This window comes from Nelumbo lutea, chromosome 3 (genome assembly GCF_056320005.1).
Source record: "Nelumbo lutea isolate HS-2025 chromosome 3, American lotus-T2T, whole genome shotgun sequence".
Lineage (NCBI taxonomy): Eukaryota > Viridiplantae > Streptophyta > Magnoliopsida > Proteales > Nelumbonaceae > Nelumbo > Nelumbo lutea.
In genome coordinates, this window is record NC_142686.1 from 109,355,187 (window position 1) to 109,375,344 (window position 20,158).

The 20,158-nt window shown below is 35.7% G+C and overlaps 2 protein-coding genes across 2 annotated transcripts; one reads left to right on the forward strand and one right to left on the reverse strand.

The window, feature by feature from the left end:
- Window positions 1-6,928: 6,928 nt before the first annotated feature.
- On the reverse strand, window positions 6,929-15,218 carry ATOEP16-4 (Mitochondrial import inner membrane translocase subunit Tim17/Tim22/Tim23 family protein). Its single transcript, XM_088977833.1, has 6 exons — window positions 15,069-15,218; window positions 14,934-14,985; window positions 14,687-14,718; window positions 14,532-14,565; window positions 11,982-12,049; window positions 6,929-7,292 (listed from the first exon to the last, which is right to left on the reverse strand). Exons 1-6 carry the CDS (start codon window positions 15,189-15,191, stop codon window positions 7,158-7,160), a joined length of 444 nt encoding a protein of 147 aa, XP_088833959.1. The 5' UTR covers window positions 15,192-15,218; the 3' UTR covers window positions 6,929-7,157.
- Window positions 15,219-15,444: 226 nt separating this feature from the next.
- Window positions 15,445-18,699, forward strand: LOC148867543 (large ribosomal subunit protein eL22z). Its single transcript, XM_088977808.1, has 3 exons — window positions 15,445-15,513; window positions 15,640-15,890; window positions 18,318-18,699. Exons 2-3 carry the CDS (start codon window positions 15,661-15,663, stop codon window positions 18,460-18,462), a joined length of 375 nt encoding a protein of 124 aa, XP_088833934.1. The 5' UTR covers window positions 15,445-15,513; window positions 15,640-15,660; the 3' UTR covers window positions 18,463-18,699.
- The last annotated feature ends 1,459 nt before the right edge of the window (window positions 18,700-20,158 follow it).

The window sequence follows — 20,158 nt, forward strand, 5'->3', positions numbered from 1 at the left end:
CCAAAAAACTATTTCATCAGATCCATCCAAAAAAGGTAAATTTCTTAAACCTCCCCTGAAGTTTGATCATTTCAATCACCTCCCCTGAAATGTGACCTAGTTGCAAGTAGACTCCCTTTGTTAGAATCCTCCAAAAAGAGGCATGCAAATGTCCAAAATACCCATGCAATTATTTTTGACGAAAATGTTTATTTTACAACTTTTCTCTGCATATGAATTACTATCCCAAACCCTTCCAATCTCTTTTCTGAAATTGATTTATTTTTCAAATTTGCCATTCATATCAATTGCTCAAAAGTAAAGCTGCAACTTTAAATTCTCTTTCTCTCTCTCTCTCTCTTCATAAAGTTTGTATTGTTTTTTCTATAAAAACCAGCCTCAATACTAACTGCATGGGTGTTTCAGACATTTTCATGCCTCTTTTTAGAGGATTCTAACATAGGGGTTCTACTTGCAACTGTGTCAATAAGTTCACGGGAGGTGATTGCTATTACCAAACTTCAGGGGAGGTTTCAACAATTTACCCAAATCATACCTGAAATGGACATGGTCACATGGGTCTAATTGTCTAACTGTCTCTTTCAACCATATAACTTGGTCGAATAAAAAAGCAAAACAACTAAATAAATAAAAAGGGAACAATTCCATAATATCTTTTAAATCTGTTTATATCAAAATAAGCTTAAAATAATAAATATTATAGGTGAGAAGCATTTATTCATATATTTATTTTAGATTTGACCAAATCAGCATTGCTATGAACAAAGCAGCTTAAAAACTGTTTTGGCTACCAGTGTTCTGATCAAGGTTCAAAATATTAATACGTGTCGGGCTATATTGGCCCGATATTCCCCTTCATGGGGTGTTTCAGGGTTTTGACCAGTTCAAAGGGTGGGCAGATCTTAAACCGGCCCCTCTGAATCGGATTTGAAAAAAAAAAACAAAAAAAAAAAAACTACCAATACTGCCCGATATGCCTCTACCGGCATATTTGGCGTATCGATATTTTGAGCCTTGATTATGATGACAATCTGGTCAAGTACAAATTAAGACAATATTGGAACAAACAAGAATTCAAATTTAAAACGAACCTATTATCTATATACTAAAACAACAATGGACAGGTGAGCGCCTTCTCCATCCTTGCCCACTACTCTATTTTCTAATTGTTATCTAAGTAAATTGCATCAACATGTCCACTGATAGCAACAATGCCAAATGAAAATAAGCATCAAGTACGGAGATGTTCCCAATGTGTGGGTGGTGTTCTTGTGGGTAGCAGATCTACAAAAGATTATTCCCCATCCCCCACTAGTGCTGCTGTTAGAAAATTTTCATTTAAAATTTGGTTGTTTTTTCCTCAAATAAAGAGAAAATTCATATTCTGAAGCTAAAATAATTGGATAAGTTACAGATTAAAATCCTGTACTTTGGGCTGTGATACTTAGCCCCCTGAAGTTTCAGATTCCAATGCTTTACACCTCTACCCTCTTTCGTTAACTGTATTGACGGAAAAAATAAATTACTAAATATCCTTTCAATATCTTATAAGTGAAGTGATATAAAAAATGATAAAAATGGGCAGGCCAAAGTATGTTAACCTCTTTCTTTTTGCCCACTTTGGGTGATAAAAAGAAAAAAAAAACATAAACATATACAAAGGGTTATATAAATATGTAGAAAAAGGATAAAATGATTCCATACATTAAAAGAAAGGGTAATAATGGAGGCAAAGTGTTTGAATCTGAAAGTTTAGGGGGCCAAGTGTTACTTCCCCCAAAGTACAGGGTGGTAATCTGTAATTTACCCAAAATTTTCAAGCAAAAGTCCTATTGAAAATATTTTAGATATGTTACTACATAGTTAAAATATTATATAGATAATGTGTACGATATAGCATTTTATATTATGTTTTTATATTTTATATATAAATATTATATATAACACCTATAATACATATTATATATAGTATTTTATATTATGTATTGTATAAAATAGATTTTATATAATACAATCAACCCTAATAAACATTATTAAAATAAAAATTTAATGAAAATTAATACAGCTTTAACAAACAATACATACAACAAAAATAATGCTTTCAATGGATTTAGTATCACTTAACCCAATTAGGAATGGCATGAGACTCCTTTTATATATATGTGTGTGTGTGTCTGTGTTAATCTGTTAAACAGAAGGCTCCAACTGGCTCAGCTGCTAAATATCAGTGGATGTAGTTGCTACTTGCTACTGACGTGGGACCAAATCCTGCCTTCACCCTCCCCATCCGTCCCCCAAAACCAAGTTTTTCCAGTAAATAATAACAAAAAAATCCCTTAACCTTTTTCTTTTCTGGCCTTGTTTCTTTGACCGTTTGCTTGGCTACATACTTTTGAACCAAGATTACAGGCCCCTAGGATTTTCACTTCTCCCTCCCTTCTCATGGGGACGAAACAAGATTTTGAATACATCAAAAATTTTTTTTTTCCGGATTTCATTAAGGCTCCGTTTGGTTTGAGGGAAAGTGATGGCAAAAGAGGAATATTCTTAAATATACATTTTCCCATGTTTGAATGTTGGAATACAGTGGTATGGGATGAGAAAAGAGTGAGACGCAAGATCCAAAAAATAAGTAAATGGGATCCCACCAAAATGGTGCGATCCCAGTGAGAAAGGAAATCGTGAGAAGCGACTAAGAAAAGTTATTGGGCTTTGTCAGGCCTGAGCTCGAGAGTCTCCTTCTTCCTTCACCCAAGCATTCCAACGGTTGTATCTCTGGCGATTTCTTTGGTGATATCAAGCAAAGGTAAGACCAGATCTACACTCCTCTTGCTTTGGCGAGCCATTTCCTATATTTTCTTGTATATTTTGGTGGATAAGAATGTTTTTACCATAATTGCACCCGTCTCTGCAATGACTGATCCCATTTCATCTTCTTCACTATTTTCGGCAAGGAGAAGCTCCATTCTCCTTGTGTAGGTGAGATTTGTTAGGAGATTTGGTAGGACAGTCTGTTTTAGCAAGCAAAGGAGAAGCTCCATTTCATCTTCTTCAGGACATGCACAAGTACAGGGGTTTTCTCTGAGATTTCTTTTTTTTTTTTGTTATTCGATCATCAAATCACTGCTGGTTTGATCGATTTATAGTGGTGTGCATTTTTTTCCATTGTGACTTCCAACAAGACTGCCTATTCTTTTGGTTCGATTTCAGAACCCTTCTCTACCATGATCAAAGAAGACGATGGAGCTATTACCCAAAAAAAAAAAAAAAAAAAAGAGGGAACCGATTGGTTTTGAAGTGCTGACTCCATTTATCGATTTACTATAGATTTATCTGGGGTTAGAAGGGGGAACCAAATGGGTAGATTTTTCTGGGGTTAGAAGAGGAAAAGAGAGAACCTCCACTTCTCTAGGTTTCTGAAACTTCTCATGTGCTACAAGAGGAACCCCACTTTTTTCCTATTAAACAAAAAACACACCAACACTTCCATTGGTAACAGATTATCTTTCCAAATCTTGACAAATTTGGTAATATAGAAAAGCATATACAGGTGCATTAACATCATGTCTTCAATTATGCCGTATGGCAAATTAATATTTTAAAAGGTGTGTGAAGTTTACTCCTGGGGGCAAGGCTTGGGGGGAACACCCCATGCATGATAAGCCACATACCTCACATCCTCTAGTGGCTTATGCAATGTGTTTCATATATGAATTGAAGTAGAGGTTCTCATCACAATACTGATTTAAAGATCAATACCAAGTTTTCATGAGTTGATTCTTTTAACTCTACAGGGATTTTAACCACTAATTGTGGTTTTAATTTACAATAACAACTTTAATATAGTTTTGAAGGATATCCAAGCATGTAGTTTTTTTTTTCTTGGATTGTTAACAAGATCTAAAAAAAAAAAACATTAAGAAAATAGTTAGAGCAGAAAAGTGCAAGGAAGTAGCTTGAAGTCCACTAGCACAAAACAGCTTGCCATGAGCCCCCAAACAACAAATTGGAAACTGAGTCTTGCATCCAATGGCCTAATCCATAGCCCCCGCCCCCAAACCCAATCTACATCTCATAACACTTTAAGCTAAGGGTCCATTTGGTTTAGACGGGAATCAGAATCAGAATAAGCTGGGAATGATGTCTCATTCTCATTCCCAAGGGAGGGGGAGTGAATGGCCATTTCCTCAGACGGGGGAATGCCATTCCACCAGGAATGGGAATGTGATTCCAATTCTGCCCAAACAGTTGGAATTAGAATGGGCCATTTCGATTCAGATTTAAGACCCCTATTCCCACAAGACAGGCCCTAGGAGTCTCCTTAAACAATCAACCTCCCAAAGCCTAAAGCACATTGGTTTTTTTTCTTTATTTCCTTAAGCTTTTAGTAATTGATTACATTATGATTTTCATATACACTTATATAAAATTTCCTATGCACGTGGTTATATATTTGTTCTTATAAAGCTTACAACCCATGCTCTGGAAGGTTCTAGCATCTTGCCTTACTCCTCTGCCTTTTAAAACATTGCATAAGCATTACTTTTTTTTTTGGGGGGGAAAAAGCATTACTGATATTGCATCATACAAATCTTTCTCTAAAACTAAACAAAGTAACATTTGAATCAGACTTCACATAAATCCCTGACGATTAAAATACTCTAAATGACAATAAATAAGAGCCAATACAACCATTTTAGTTATAAACATATATGATGAAAGAATTTTGTAGCCACATAGCCACAGGGAGGAATTGATAACAACTTCCATTCAAAAGAAAAGGAAAGGAACGATATGAGAAGATGCTATAATGTAGGGGCACCTAAGCTGAAAATAGGGTGATGTAGTAAACATATGTGATGCAATGGCTAGGGCTGAGAAAAGGGAAGCAACAATCATGTTTTTCTCTAGGCCTGCATAGAACTTATATATATATATATATATATATTATTCATTTATATTGTCTGATCGCCATTTTATGTTATTAGTGTGATGATGCTATTAATATATACTTGTCAGGTCCGATCTGGAAGCTGTTTTAATTGCAGCCTTTGATGCTATTTTTCCTTGAAAGAATGCTGAAACTGGATTGAGTTCACAACAGTACATCATTCATGTATTTCTTAATGCTGCAAAATTTTCCTTCAGCAATACCACCATTCTGGCTAACCTCTGCAAGAGGGAGTCCACAATGCCAAGATTATGTAATTGCAGTTGATGCTATTTTTCCTTGAAAGAATGCTGAAACTGGATTGAGTTCACAACAGTACATCATTCATGTATTTCTTAATGCTGCAAAATTTTCCTTCAGCAATACCACCATTCTGGCTAACCTCTGCAAGAGGGAGCCCATAATGCCAAGATTATGTAATTCCTATCATCCAGATCATCATTCAAATGTTTTGAAGTTGGATGATGGAGAAAAAACATTTAGGCTTTGACATCTTTGAAATTTGCAAGTTTAATGGCATCTAATTCTGCTTTTGAATTTTTTGATTGTTTTAGTTTAAGAGGAGGAACTAGCCTAATTATAAAATTAATTGAAGCATGGACTTTTCATAGATTTGATGCCTCAAAACTTGGACCCTTGGTTAGGATCTCTTGGCCTTTATTTTAAGTTTATTTGTATCAAATGTGTGGCGAGTTTGATATGCAAAGAAATCATAATTACTGTGGTCTTTGGCAATATGCAAAGAAAAGACCCAACATCTTAGATATGCTTTTGCATCTTACTACGGTCAAAACTAAATAGATTGAAATGAGTTAAGTGGGGAGTCCAGACAAAATATAAATGTTTGAATGAGTCTAAATTTTGTTTACCAGTAAAATTACAAAACTCTAACCCCAACGCTTCAATGTTCACTCTTATGCCATTAAGCTATCATTCCAATACTTGCAAAATCTTTTGATGCACATATAACATAAGCCTTAAGCTTTACTGATTAATGAACGTCTATCATTAGGAATCCAACTTAGCTCTATTGTCCAAGGGTAGTAACACAATTATAGATACAGGTCGATTGGTTGCAAAATAGGACTACTAGCTGATGTTGCATGGGGCCATAACTTGCCATATGAAATTCAAATGATGTGGGCCTATCATTGGTTTGTATCAAATGTGATGGTTACAATCAATATCGTTAAAATATGATTCTAAAAATATATATAAGTTGGATTACATCAACTAGTTTGGCTGTTTGGCCCTTAATTCACTTCATTAATTCATAATATGAGAGGGAAAGAAACGTGGGAAAATGATTTTTCTCAAAAAACAAACATGAGAAAATAAATTTTTGCACTATTTTCCCTTGTACAACCAAACAGTGGAAAGTAAAATTTTCACACTTTCTCATCCCATCCCATCCCACCCAAACTTTCCCTCAAACCAAACGGAGCCTAAGAAGCTAACACCAACCTAGTTATCATGTCACATAAGAAATGCCCAACATTCAAGACATGAGCTAAGCTGTATTGGCATGAGATAATAAACTAAAAGTTAATGCATTACTGGAAGCTGGGAGAATGTCAAATGTCTAATTTTGTCAAAATGTATAGACCTTTACAAAGAACCTGTCTAATATTTTGATGAAATAATTACCTTTAAAAAAAACATTTGAAATAATTATTAGACAAAGAAGGTAAATGTTCTTTGGTGGCCTTTACAGTTGCAACAGTAACCAAAATGTTCCAACCCATGTACAAGGATAAATGCATTGTCCAACATTGGAAGAGGTGTTTGACATGGTGACTCGGAGACAACCTAAAATGCACATGCTTCTGAAAGTTTTATTTCTAAAGATTATCAGAGATGCTAATAAAGTAATTTAGCTCATGGAATTGCAATACAAAAGAACCTACCTAGAATAAGTTGACAGGGATGAAAACTCCTATAATAGTATATACAAATAATGATTGAAAACATGACATATACGATAATTTTTTTTTTCTTCTAAATAATAGTTTCAACATGTGTATGACATCTAAATGCATCACTACTCGATGCAACCAAATTTTACCACTAAAGAGTGAAGACCTTAACCCAAGAATAAGAAATCACAAAATTCAGGTGGTTGGTAGAAAGCTGAGCATACAATGTAAAGGAGAGCAAAACGCAAACATCAATTCCTTTCCACCTAAGGCCCTTACCAAGAGGGGTGTCAGCTTATCTTTGAGTAGTCAGCAGCAGTGCTAAGGGCAGAAACTAGGGCTGCCATACCAAATACTTGTGTCCAGCTTCTTGTCCTGGCAGCAATAGCTGCTCCAGCTATGGCGCCTGCAATTGAAGCATTCACCTACAAAAGGAAAAGTCCAATGTAGCCTTTAGCAGGCCACAAATGCTCCATTATGTACATCATGGGCTAAGTTGTAATATACATGATTGGGAAGAGGTCATGGCCTGTGTACAAATAGAACGTAAATTTGTATATATAGTTTTTCATATTAATGAAATTCCTGTTAATTATCAAAGAAAGAAAGAGGGGAAAAAGTTCTGGCTGATACCATTTCTAGACAGTCATCCTATAAACGATCAGCTTGTTCTTTATTTTTCCCATATAGGCAACAAATAAAATATTAAGAACAACAGTGCAGACATGAAAAAAAAAAACAGAAATCAAATATCCTCAAATTCATATGCCAGTGGAAAATTGGAAATTACATATTTTTTGGTGATTCAGTTTTTGGTCAATTTGAGCTTTTTGAAAGTTATAATCTAGTTTGTTGGTATTGTAAGAATATCGTTAATCATCTTAAAGGGTCAAATTAGTTTAAAGAGGTCTTATCTGAAAGCTTTTAGAATTTGACAGATTAAGGTTGCAAGCACATCACTAATAAGGTGAAAAGGGAGAGTCTGAAGAATGATCTGGAAAGAATAATTCATAGGGAAGAGATGTGCTGAAGGAAGAAATCTAGAGCCATTTGGTTGAAAGCTGGAGATTAGAAAACAGCATTCTTCCACGCTTTTGCTAGGTGCAGGAGGAATACAATATCTAGAATCAAAGCAGGAAATGAGGTGGCAGAAACTTGGCTGGAAATTCAAGTGGTGGGATTCTATAGAGGTTTATATACAATATCTATAAAGGTTTAATAAAAGGTTGAGTTATTGATAAAAAAAGGTTTATATATACAGCAAGGCAGTGGAGTTGGGTGGCACTAGGGGGAACTGAAGCTAAGAAAGTGAGTTTTCTGTGCACTGGCTCAAAAGAGAGTTTTAGGTTGCTGAAGTTAAGGAGGCTTTAAAAAGAATATCAGGAGATAAAGCACCAGGGCATGATGGTTTTAACTTTTGTTTTATTAAATCATGCTGGAGAACGTTAGAGCAAGATTTCATGTCAATGTTCAAGGATTTCTTTGATTCTAAACTGCTGGAAAAAATGGATAATGCTTCATTTATTTCTTTAATAACTAAGAAAGATGGGGCTCTTGATATTAAAAGACTTTCGATCAATAAGTTTGATTTGTAGTCCTCACAAGCTGGTTGCAAAAGTTCTGTCAAAAAGGCTGAGGGGTGATTCATGAAGCAGTTGGTGAGACTCAGATGACTTTTGTGTAAGGTAGACAAATTCTGGATGGAGTTCTTGTTGCAAGTGAGGGTATTGACTCAAGAATTAGGATTTAGGAATGGGAGGCCAGGGCTGGTTTGTAAGATAGATATTGATAAAACTTACAGCCAGGTGGAATGGGGTTTTCTGGAGGTACAGAGGCTAATGGGATTTGGGGAAAAGTGGAGGAGCTGGATTTATGCTTGTGTATCAACAGTGTCATTCTCAATTCTGCTGAATGGTGTGTCCTCAGAGTTCTTTCAAGCTTCAAGGGGTTTGAAGCAAGGAGACCCCATTTCTCCCTTGTTTGCGCTAGTTATAAAGACCCTTAACCTGCCACTTAGCAAGCGGGTGGAATTTAGTCTGCTTGAAGGTTTTAAAGTGGGGGTAGATGGTCCATGCATTTCCCATTTACAGTATGTGGATGACACAGTGATTTTCATGGATGCATCCATGGATCAGGTTTTGAATTTGAGAGCTATTCTGGCTAATTTTGAATTGTTCACAGGCGTGAAGATGAACCTAGCAAAAGAGTACAATATTTGGAGTTGGGGAGGTCAGTAGAGAAGTGATGGAGGAATGTGCTGCAGCCTTTGAATGTCAAGTTGGTGAGATCCCATTTCACTACTAGGGTCTGGTTGGGCTTAAGACCACTTCAGTAGCTATTTGGAGGCCAATCATTGAAAAAGAGTGGAGAACTCAAAAGGTGGAAGACTAAATACCTGTCTTTGTGGGGAAGAATCATGCTGGTTAGAAGTGTTCTCTCAAGTTTTTTTTTTTTTTAATATCAGTAAGTGTCCTCTCAAGCTTACTGACCTACTACATCACACTACTTAAGATTCCAGCAAAAGTGGCAAAGAAAGTTGAAAAATTCAAAGAGACTTTCTTTGGGAAGGCTTGGGGGGTTCAAAGAAGTTCCATCTAGTCAGTTGGGATAAAGTGTGAAGACCAAAGAAGATAAGGGGTTTGGGGATTAGGAGAGTGAGAATTTTCAATAAAGCATTGTTTGTTAATTGGCTATGGAGATTTGGTCTAGAGAAGGAGAGACATTCCCTTTGAAGAAGAGTGGTGGTTGAAAAGTATGGAATGGTAAGATTTGGGTGGGAATCAAGGGAGGTGTCTACTTCTTTTGGGGTTAGTGTGTGGAAAAGAATTATGAAGTTCAAACAAGAATTTAAGAATCTTCCTCGCTTCTTGGTAAGGAATGGTGCTAGGATAAGATTTTGGGAAAATGGTTGGAGTGTAGTTGGAATGCTAAGGGAGTTATGCCCAAGATTATTCAGGTTGACTGATCATGATATCACTATCAGCCAATGCTATGAGATGAGTGGGGATAAGTTGATATGGAGTCCTAAATTAAGAAGGCATCTTCTGGATAGAGAGGCGGAGGAGTGTGTTAGGCTGTAGGAAGTACTGGAAAACTCAAGGTGTCGATTTCTTCAAGGGATGAGTTGTGGTGGAAAGAATGCAGGAACGGGAGGTTTACTGTGAAGTCCATTTATTCAGCATTATTAAGGGTTCAGGTGGATGCAAACCTGTGTGAAGGTGTGTGGGATAACCCCGTTCCTCCATTGGAAGAAGCTTTTGCTTGGCTGGTGGCTATGGATAGCATTTTAAGTTTTTTTTGTTTTTTTGTTAAATGATATATACTTTATTAGAACACAGTTAAGTATCACAAGATTACAGAGTACAACCAGCGGAGGCGCGTGATGCAGCCCCAGCCATATAACCAGATTACAACTGAGCCCAGAATAATTCAGAGTTTCAGACTTATGCACCCCCTGTTTTGCAAAGAAATCAGCCATCTCGTTAGCTGACCTCCTTTCCCATTGGACTGAAATTGTCATATCTCTGACCAGCCACTTAAATCTTTTCATGTATTCTTTGTATTTCCAAATTACGGTTTCAGGTTCCTTCAACCACCCTATTACCAGTTTAGAGTCACCTTCAATTAACAATCGCTCGTAATTTTAATCTCTAGCAAGCTTTACTCCTTGCAGGACAGCTTGGAACTCTGCAAAAATCGAATCCCCCTACTCCAACTGGACCTGAGAACACAGTAATAACATGACCATAATAGTTTCTAAAAACTCCACCTATACCAGCCGGGCCTGGGTTCCCTAAGCTGCTGCCATCAAAGTTCAGTTTGATAAATCCTTCATCCAGTGGTTTCCAACCCACAACAGGTTTACTCCTTGTAACAGAACTTCTAGCTATAGCTTCCAAATTTCTCCACATATCATCAAAGGAGAAATCAGATCATCTTAAACTCAGAGGTGCCTGGCGAATGTGTGTTTGATGTGCAAAGAGAATAAGGAAACAATATTTCACCTGTTCTCTTGTAGAATTGCTGGTTTCTGCTGGAGTTTTACTCAGCTCTTTTCAGAATGCAAGTTTTTCAACCAAGGTCCCCGGCCTATATCTTTTCTAAGTAGCCGTCACTTAGAGGAAGTAAGAAGCTAAGGTGGTGTGGACATTGATAACAAAAAAAGCTAAGGTGGTGTGGAGCTGTATTCGGTTCGTTGTATGCTGGTCCATCTGGAGAGATAGGAATAGAAGAGTATTTGAAAATAAGCAGTGGAAGACTGAGAAGATTGTGGCAGCCATTGGAAAGTGTGCCGCAGATTGGGTGTTTATTCTTCCTGAATTTGTTCAAGTTTGTCACTCAGATTTAGGGACTAATTTTTGGGATGTACTTGAATTGCAAAACTGTAATTCTGATAGCTTTTTTTTACTCGTCTTCCTCAGTGTTTCCTCAACACTCAAGTGATTGTAATCATCTTCTTTTTGTTTTTAATATTTTTTTTTCTATTTACTATAAAAATAGCTACTTTCAGGATAAAAAACCAACACAAATATTGGACAAATTAATTTAGTAGGGAAAATAACAAATAAAATACTATGGGAGGGAGGCAGAATAACAATTAGATGGGGAATCCATTAGGTAATTCCAGGTCAGTATTGGAATTGGAATCAGAATCGGAATCCCCTGGAATTGGAATTGGAATCGCCTATTCCCAATGCCTGTTTGGTTCAGACAGGAAACGGAATCAGAATCAACCAAAAAGTTCAATTTTGTGTAAGTTTATTAATATTTTATTATTTTATTTACTTTATTATTTTTGTTATATTATTATTCTGTTAGTACTAATGTTTTATTAGTATTTAATAATCAATACCTTAGTATTTTATTATTATTATTATCTTATTATTACTTTATTATTTTATTAATATCAGGGTTTGGAGGTTTTTTGTCAGGAATTCTTTACTTCTTGACAGACTCTAGAATGGGAATCCCATTCCCAAAGGGGAGCCTGGTGAAGGCTCAAAAAATAAAAAATATAAAAATATTTCATGGCACTATGTAGCAAAAGAATTAGGTGTCTAAGTGATGTGTGTGTGTGTGTGTGAGAGAGAGAGAGAGAGAGAGTATGTGCTCACCCAGTCCTTCTTCTTTCGGAATTTTTGAACTCCACATCTTGTAGTAGAAAAGATTCCAGCAAAAAGTCCTAAATGTTAAGATAAATTCATAAGCAAACACCAAGAAGAAACCAAAATGACATGAACTAGACTGCAACAAAAGTGAGAACTCAAGATTAACAGCTGAAACTATTTCAGGCATAACATATAAAGGATGCCATTTTTAAGGGTTCCCATCAAAATCCCATAATTTTGGTGAAAATATTTTTAGATACAAATTGGAACTAAAACCTTGAAATGCATGCTATATAACTTAAAGGTCACATAGTTCATAAAGGTAATTACAAATAACAAAGTCTTCAAACTAGAGAGCTTATCCCTCAAGCAAGTAGCATCTTATTTTCTCAGGAAAAAGCATCTCAAAAGTGGTTATTCCTATCTCAGACATGTGTCTGCCCACTCAAATGGTAGTTACCTCCACTAAAAAGGAAAAAAACTCATTTTAAATTATGTATGATCCATAAAGTGGGGTATTATTTAGAAATAAAGCTTGATTTAATCTCTTTAATTAAATAACAAATCTATACATAAAAAATAAAATAAAATAATAGCCTACATTTATAGCATAGAAAACGGGTGACAAACAAAATTTATTAGAATACATAAATAAAAAATCAGAATATGGTCTCGTACTTAGTATGGGGGCATTGTCTAGTTATGAAATGAAAAGAAAATGGCCAATGAGAAACTACTCAAAACAAAATTATGAGAAAAAAGAAGAGTACAAGCTTGTAAACCAACCGCTAAAGTTCATAATAACTAATGGAGTTTGACAAATGGCCAATGACACAAATTGTTAAAAGTTCACCAATAAATCATGGTTATCAAGGCATGGCCTGGGCAACAAAGATTACAAGCTGGGAACCTTATTACATATCATTATGTTGACATATGGTATCTTTCCCTTTTCTCCTGCAATTATTTCCACTAGTTTTTCTTCTTTTTTCACCACTCTCTCTTCCCCACCTATCTTTCTAACTACCTCTAACACTTTTTTGGTACTATACTAGTTGGGGTCAGTCGGGTTAGTCAGTGTTAGTAGGGACTCAGGGGTGACAACAGAGCAGGATGCACACGAGGCCCACTGGTCATACCACACAGACCTAGGTCAATTCAACATCTCTGCCTTGTGAGTGATGTCAAGTTACCATCTCAACTATCGGGTCATCAGCCATTTCTTACATTTTTACAGTACCTAAAACTTTAGCTTCATACTTTTGAGATTCAATTGCTCTATTAAATACTTTTTATATTGTAATATCATCATCATCATTGAAGCCTTATCCCAACTTTATGGTATCAGCTACATAAATCCCATTTCACCATTCCATTCTGTTTAATGCCATATCCACTTATTATATGATGATTTAGAATATTGAAATTAGTAGATTTAAATGATACTTTTGGTTAGGATGATTTATTATTTTTTATATGACATCCAAAGTTTGCTAATAAGGAGAATTATTTTTTCTATCCAGATGCTTGTGGACAGTTGACGGGTTCAGAACTAGGAATTGACCTCTCTTCTCCAAAGAGCATCACACAAAAGACATCTCCTCATGTATATCGCCCCATCCCTCGTATATTTTCTCTAATTTCTTTGCCACTTTCACCAAGATGTGGAAGGTAGAGAGGAAGTAAACGGGCAGGACAGCCATTGTGGACTTAATTAGTGTTATCCTCCCTAGTCCCTCCTAACGAGATAGGGTTCCTTTTCAACAAAGGAAAATGCAATTTACCAAAATGAAGCAAGTTATTTAACATTACAAAATAAAACAACAGAGACAGAATAAGCCTGTCTAGTGGCATATTCTAGTGCAAGGCTGAGATTTCAATATCATATATTTAACATTACAAAACCTGTTATTTCCCATTGAAAAGAACTTTGAGAAGACCATGAAACATCACAATAATTATTTTATCAATTATTATACAATGTTCATAGATATTTATCCTTTGTATACCACAAATATGAAACCAAAGATGTAAACTTAATTATAGGCCAAACTCACCAAGTGCACTGTGCACCATTCTTTTTTCTAAAAGGTCCATTACCCAATGTTGGTCATAACTATCTAAGGTCTTGGGAGCATGGTTCAAAGTATCAATACACCTTTGTGTATTGGTAGAGGTGTATGGGTACTTTAAACCATACTCCTATTTTTTTTAGTTTTAATTTTCAAGCTTCAATTTTAAATATATTTACATATATTATTTAAAAAATGATTTCTTGAAAACACCTGTAAACAGGTGTATTGGGGACCCACCGATACGATACAATATGCCCGACTTGGTGAATTTCATGGGCTCAACTAAACCACTTAAATTATCTGGGTTCATTAGATATTTTCAAATTCTAACCTGATCAATAAATGGGCTGTTCAGGTTATATTCGTGCCAACCCGATCAAGGTACGGTGCAGTCTAGCCAGAGTTGGGGATCCATTTCTTACCAACAAAACTATGGAAAACCCAAACAGAACAATGAAGGAAAAAAGGAACATGAAATTACCACATTGTAGGCCAAATGTACCAGCTGACTTGACCTGCCCACATCAGTTTCATCCAACATTCCATTCATCCACCAGATAAATATAATGGTTAAATTTGAAATCCAACACATATATTTGGGCGAAATCAATGGGATATGTAAAAAAGAAATATTACCACAAAAGAAGCTCTAGCTACACCAGAAAGCCCTACGTTCGACGTTCCAAGAAAGAATCAAAACACAATGTCAGTTCAGTTTACATATCGAAACATTGTTACTATGAATGAAAAATTGCAGCAGGAGCTCGGAACTATACGAGCTCGAACATCCAAAATCCATCTGAACCTTTGATTCCTCAAGAACATTGCGGCACAACAGAATCAAATTGAAACCTAACGGCGGTTACTTTCATTTCATTATTACCTCGTTTACGAGCATCATACGGACCTATACACAATCCCCAAATCAATCCCGCCTGAAACACAAATTAGGTTTCTTCTGTTAAACAACAAGAACATTAACAACAACAGCATCAACGCTAATTCAAATCATAATTACCGTTCCGACACGAATGATGGAATCGACGGCGAGGGAAGAACAGGGAACGTCGTCTTCTATCTCTCCCTCCATTTTCTGTTTATTTCTCGCGACAGAGTAGGAAAAGAACAATCTGTCTGCCATCCCTTGGCATTCTACAATTACCAAAAAAACCCCTTAGAATCATAACAAAAATTATTTAAATACCCTTAACTGGAAATGTATTTACTAACTGCCCAACTCATTTGTTTTTCGTGCAAGTGCTACATTTTGCCGCACACCGTTGGATGGTCGTAAAACGGAATACGATTATGTAAAACTCATCCAACGGTCATGATTCTATCGTTTTCTGGAACCGAAAACCCTACAAAACCCTAAATCTAACTTCTCACAACTTCCTCTTCTCCATCTCTGCGGCGCTGTTGTCTCTTCCTCCACAGCCTCGACGTACCTGACGATCCGACCTGTGCGTAATAGAATTAGAACCCTTTCTGATTCTCTCAAGCGCCGTTTAGGAAATTCGGCGCGTTTTACAGGTTGCGTTGTTTGTTCATCTTGGTTTACTCTTTTTTTTTTTTTCTGTGAATTGCAGAGCTGCCAGAGAGAAGCGAAGATGAGTCGCGGAAGTGCAACAGGCCCCAAGGGCAAGAAGAAGGGAGTTACGTTCACCATCGACTGCGCAAAGCCGGTAGAGGATAAGATTATGGACATCGCGTCACTGGAGAAGTTCCTTCAGGAGAGGATCAAAGTCGGAGGTAAAGCCGGTGCTCTCGGTGACTCCATTACCGTCGCCCGTGACAAGAGCAAGATCACTGTTACCTCAGACAGCAACTTCTCTAAGCGGTACTTGCTTATCCTATCTCCTTTTGTGTGTAAGATGTTTATAGTGGTTAAATCATGAGCTCTTTTTGCTTATCTTCTCTTTAGTATCTTTTCGCTTTATATTTCGTTTTTTTTTTATTTGTTTGGTCAGTTGGTGTTCGTGGAAACATTTGTTATTTTGAGTTGCTTCGATGTTCTGCCGATTGATGCATTTTAGATGCTTGTATCAACCAAAGAGGAAACGATTTTGAGTTTGAAATTTGATTGCTTAGAATCAAAAATTAAATGTTTTCTTGATTGTAATTCAGTTCTGGAAATACCCATTTGATAACCAAAATTTTATGTTTTGTCAAGCTCACCAACCTGCCCTAGTTTTGCTCAAGTAATCCATCCGATTATTCCTAGCCACAAATGAATGCAAGCCACTTTAGACAAGGCACTTTGTCATTCAAGTGAATGGAGTCAGGAGTTGATCATAAATTTGAACCCCAGGCCGGAGGAAATTTAGTTTGCAGCTATCTGTACCATTACAAATTTCTCTTTGGAAAAGTTGCAAATAACCAAAATCCTTTTTGAGTAGTTGGATGGATGAAACTTGATATTTGTAACCATTCTTTTAGAAGGTGTTAGGCGCCTAGAGGCCATTCTCAAACTTCTTGTGGCTCAATTTTGTATGTTTTAACAGATTATACCACAAAAATATGTAGATATTAGTCGTGAGGTTAGCTATAAAAGCATGACATCAGCTTATTATATGGGGTATTCCTACCCATATCCTTGTTTGGGATATAGGAAATGGAGGGTTATTCCCCATTTCCCATCTCTGTTACTGTACCCATATCTTTATCTGATTATGTGGACATCATAGGTTCTAATATACATACAAGAATAAGTTAGGGAGCAATTTATAAGACACTGTTTGCAGTGCAAATACGAACTGGATACAAATTTTGCACCCAGTTGAGTTTTGTATCTGATTGTTTGTAATTATAATTTGAAGTTTTGAACACCTTTCTAATTTAAAATTTGTACTTTTTGCCTCGTTTTCACTCATTCTTGCAAATTGATGCACTACCTTTTACCTTAATTATCTCGTATAATGATATAAAGTGGGAATCACATCATCTAACTTCCCACCTCACTCCCAAACAAATAGCATTTCCCCTACCTCCATTCTATTCCACATAAGGTGGGGATCACATCATTTTACTTCTCACAAAGAAATAGGACAAAGTCAAACATTAGCAAAAGTAAACCAGAATTTACAGTTAGCCTGTCTGCACTCCCATGCATTTACACCAATGCCAAAAGAACTGAGCCTAAGGAATTTCTTTGTTTGTGATTGTCTACAGGGATTTAACAATTTGTAAGGAAGTACCGACCACTTTCTTTGATCAGTAAGCTCATACCACTCTGTAGTGGTTTATGACAGTGTTTAGAAAACCGGACTGGACTGGCTGGTTGAACCGTGACCTGGGATTTTGATCGGTTTGGTCACGCCCAAATAACCAGACTTGTTCAAAACCCAGTGAAAACTGGCTGACCAGCCAGTTTAACTGGTGAATCGGCCCCGGTTTCATAAAATCACCTGGGTCCATACATAAGTGGAATTTTAAAATGTTTGTTAACAAGATTTGAAGCCAAGACCTCTTATTTTCATAGATTACTTAATTACCACTAAACCACTTCTTTACTTGTGCCAATTAATGACTTTATTATACAAATTATATTATTATGCACATATTTTAAAGAAAATGTAAATTAAAAGGCTTGAACCCTACTCATTTGTTTTAAAAATTAAGAAACTTACCATCCATCCACGATATGTTAAGTATTTTAAGTTGTAAAATATATTATATGTAATATTTAATTGATCTGTAGTATATATGTATATGCCATGTCATCACGTTTTGACCTTTGGTTCGACCTCGATCGAACCTCTAACCTATGAACCTCTCCCTTCTCTGGTTCTATGCCCAGTCTGGTTATCTAAAGATGTAATCCAATTAAGCTTAGAGCCTGTTTGGGAGGGCTGAAGCTTTGGTTAAGTTGCTTTCATTTATAAGTCCATTTTCTTTTGCTGAAGGACAGCATGCATGCTTTCTAGGTCTTTCACCAAAATTTCTTATATATGCTGTCCAGGTGGGGTCCACCTCACGAATACCACATGGGTTCTTTTAGAGTATATGTATAGCATTAATACTTAAATATTTTAAGTGATGTGTTTAGCAGACCATGCTATAAAAGATCTTGAGAAATGGAAAGTCATGTCCTTGCTCATCGTTTCCTGTGTCTTGCATCCATATATGTGCGTTAGTCTTTTCTTGTCTTCTATTACCTGATTGTCTACTTCAATTTCTCAGCAGATTCTGTTGCAACCATTACATTTAACTGATGTGATTTGATACATAAAAATTAGAAATAATTCTTTTCCAAAAATTTTTCCAGGTATTTGAAATATCTGACCAAGAAATACTTGAAGAAACACAATGTACGAGATTGGCTCCGAGTGATTGCTTCAGACAAAGATAGGAACGTATATGAACTCCGCTACTTCAACATTGCTGATAAGGAGGGAGAGGAGGAAGACTGAAGATTCGGATCAGTTTTCATTAGTTAATGGTTATTTCGTTTATAATATTAGATCCTACTATATATTTTTGGGCAAATTCTAAGGTTTACTTACTGTGTGAATTCAATTTTTGAAGTTTACGGATTCTAGTTTATGGGGATTTAAGCTGGTTTTCCCTTTATGATATTGTTAGATGGATGGATTTCCTCAAATAGAGATCTTGATAAAAGATATATTTACATTACCGTTGCTGATTAATTGTTGCATAGATCCTATCTCGTCATGTGTCTATCCATTTCCATAATGGGCGGATGGCATCATGGAGGTGCTGCTGATAAGTAATAACAATGACGGGAGTAATTAGGGAAAAGACCAACACAATGATAGTGTGTAATCTGATTTGAATTTTATAAAGTTAGTTTCAGGGCAAAATCAATGTTGATTAACTACACAGTGAATCAATGATAAAGTAGTAACACATTGCGCTTGAATTTTTAACATCATCAACAAAAGTTTAAAATATGAGCCGATAAAAGATAAGTAGACGTAGGGTTATCAATGGATTCTGGAAGTCTGATATCCAATTTAACTCTAAATTGGATTATCCTAGATTTGGATCCAATTAATAATTAGCTGTGGCTTTATCCCCATTGGATCTGATTAAAATCTTAGTTCGATAAAAATTTATATTTTATGGGGGAGTACAAAATGCAAATCTATAGAGTTCAATACCTTTTTTTTTATTATTTTGTATGTATTTGCAATGTATATATTTGCATTTGTACTCTTTCCAAACTGAGCCGTAGGGATGTATAAAGAGTGGATTCAAATTGGATATGATTATATTTGAATTTAATTTCAATTAAATACATGTTTATTCAAATTTGATTCGATATTTGATGGAACTTAAAACTAGTAAATCGAATTCGAATTTGTCTCCATCATCGAATATCTGAATTCAGTTCAAATTCAACAATGCAAGGGTTTTAATTCAAACTAGAATAAAACTTGCAGGCCGTTGTTGAAGTGGAATAAAAAGAGATTTAATTTTTAAACAAAATCTAAATCTGTTTGCAAAGGGTCAAGCTTTGAAATATGTTAATGAAGTGAAATTTGAAGTGGAATAAAAAGAGAACTTTTGTGGTGTCACCCAGGATGGATGGATGACAATGTCAAGATTAATAGGAAAATGAAAACACATTTGATAAGAACCAATACAGCAAACTAGAGTGGCATTTTGTAGTGTGTAAATATCGTGGACGGGACTGTTTTGGTCTTGTTCACGATATGATATGGTGTTCTGTTATGTGTGGACGGTTCCCATTTACAAAATAGTGTGAACAGGGATAGGTTATGCCCTAATTTATTGTCCACGGTATTTTTTCGTGGATGGTCCACACTATGGTGTGAACAGTTTGTGGGAAGGTTTCAGTATAATGCACATGCGTTACATTAGTCCAATTACTCTCATTTTATTTAATTTTTTAATAATTTTTAAATTTTTAATACTTTATCAATAAAATAATAATTTTAATGTTAATTCTAGTATAAATCCGACAATTCTCCTTCTCAACTCTTTTTTTATTATTTAATTATTTAATATTTTTATCAATAAAATATAAAATATTAATTTTTTTATTTTTTTAATATTTAAAATAATAATTTGTAATTATTTAAAAAATACAATTGTTGTCTACTTGCCTACATATTGATGCCT

What these genes read in the sequence shown, in the direction of transcription:
- ATOEP16-4 (XM_088977833.1), bottom strand. Translation starts at nt 15,191, where the DNA reads ATGGCAGACAGATTGTTCTTTTCCTACTCTGTCGCGAGAAATAAACAG. An exon ending in CCATCATTCGTGTCGGAACG is followed by an intron (nt 14,986 to 15,068) that starts GTAATTATGATT and finishes TTTGTGTTTCAG; the next exon opens with GCGGGATTGATTTGGGGATT. An exon ending in GTATGATGCTCGTAAACGAG is followed by an intron (nt 14,719 to 14,933) that starts GTAATAATGAAA and finishes CGTCGAACGTAG; the next exon opens with GGCTTTCTGGTGTAGCTAGA.
- LOC148867543 (XM_088977808.1), top strand. Translation starts at nt 15,661, where the DNA reads ATGAGTCGCGGAAGTGCAACAGGCCCCAAGGGCAAGAAGAAGGGAGTT. An exon ending in GACAGCAACTTCTCTAAGCG is followed by an intron (nt 15,891 to 18,317) that starts GTACTTGCTTAT and finishes AAATTTTTCCAG; the next exon opens with GTATTTGAAATATCTGACCA.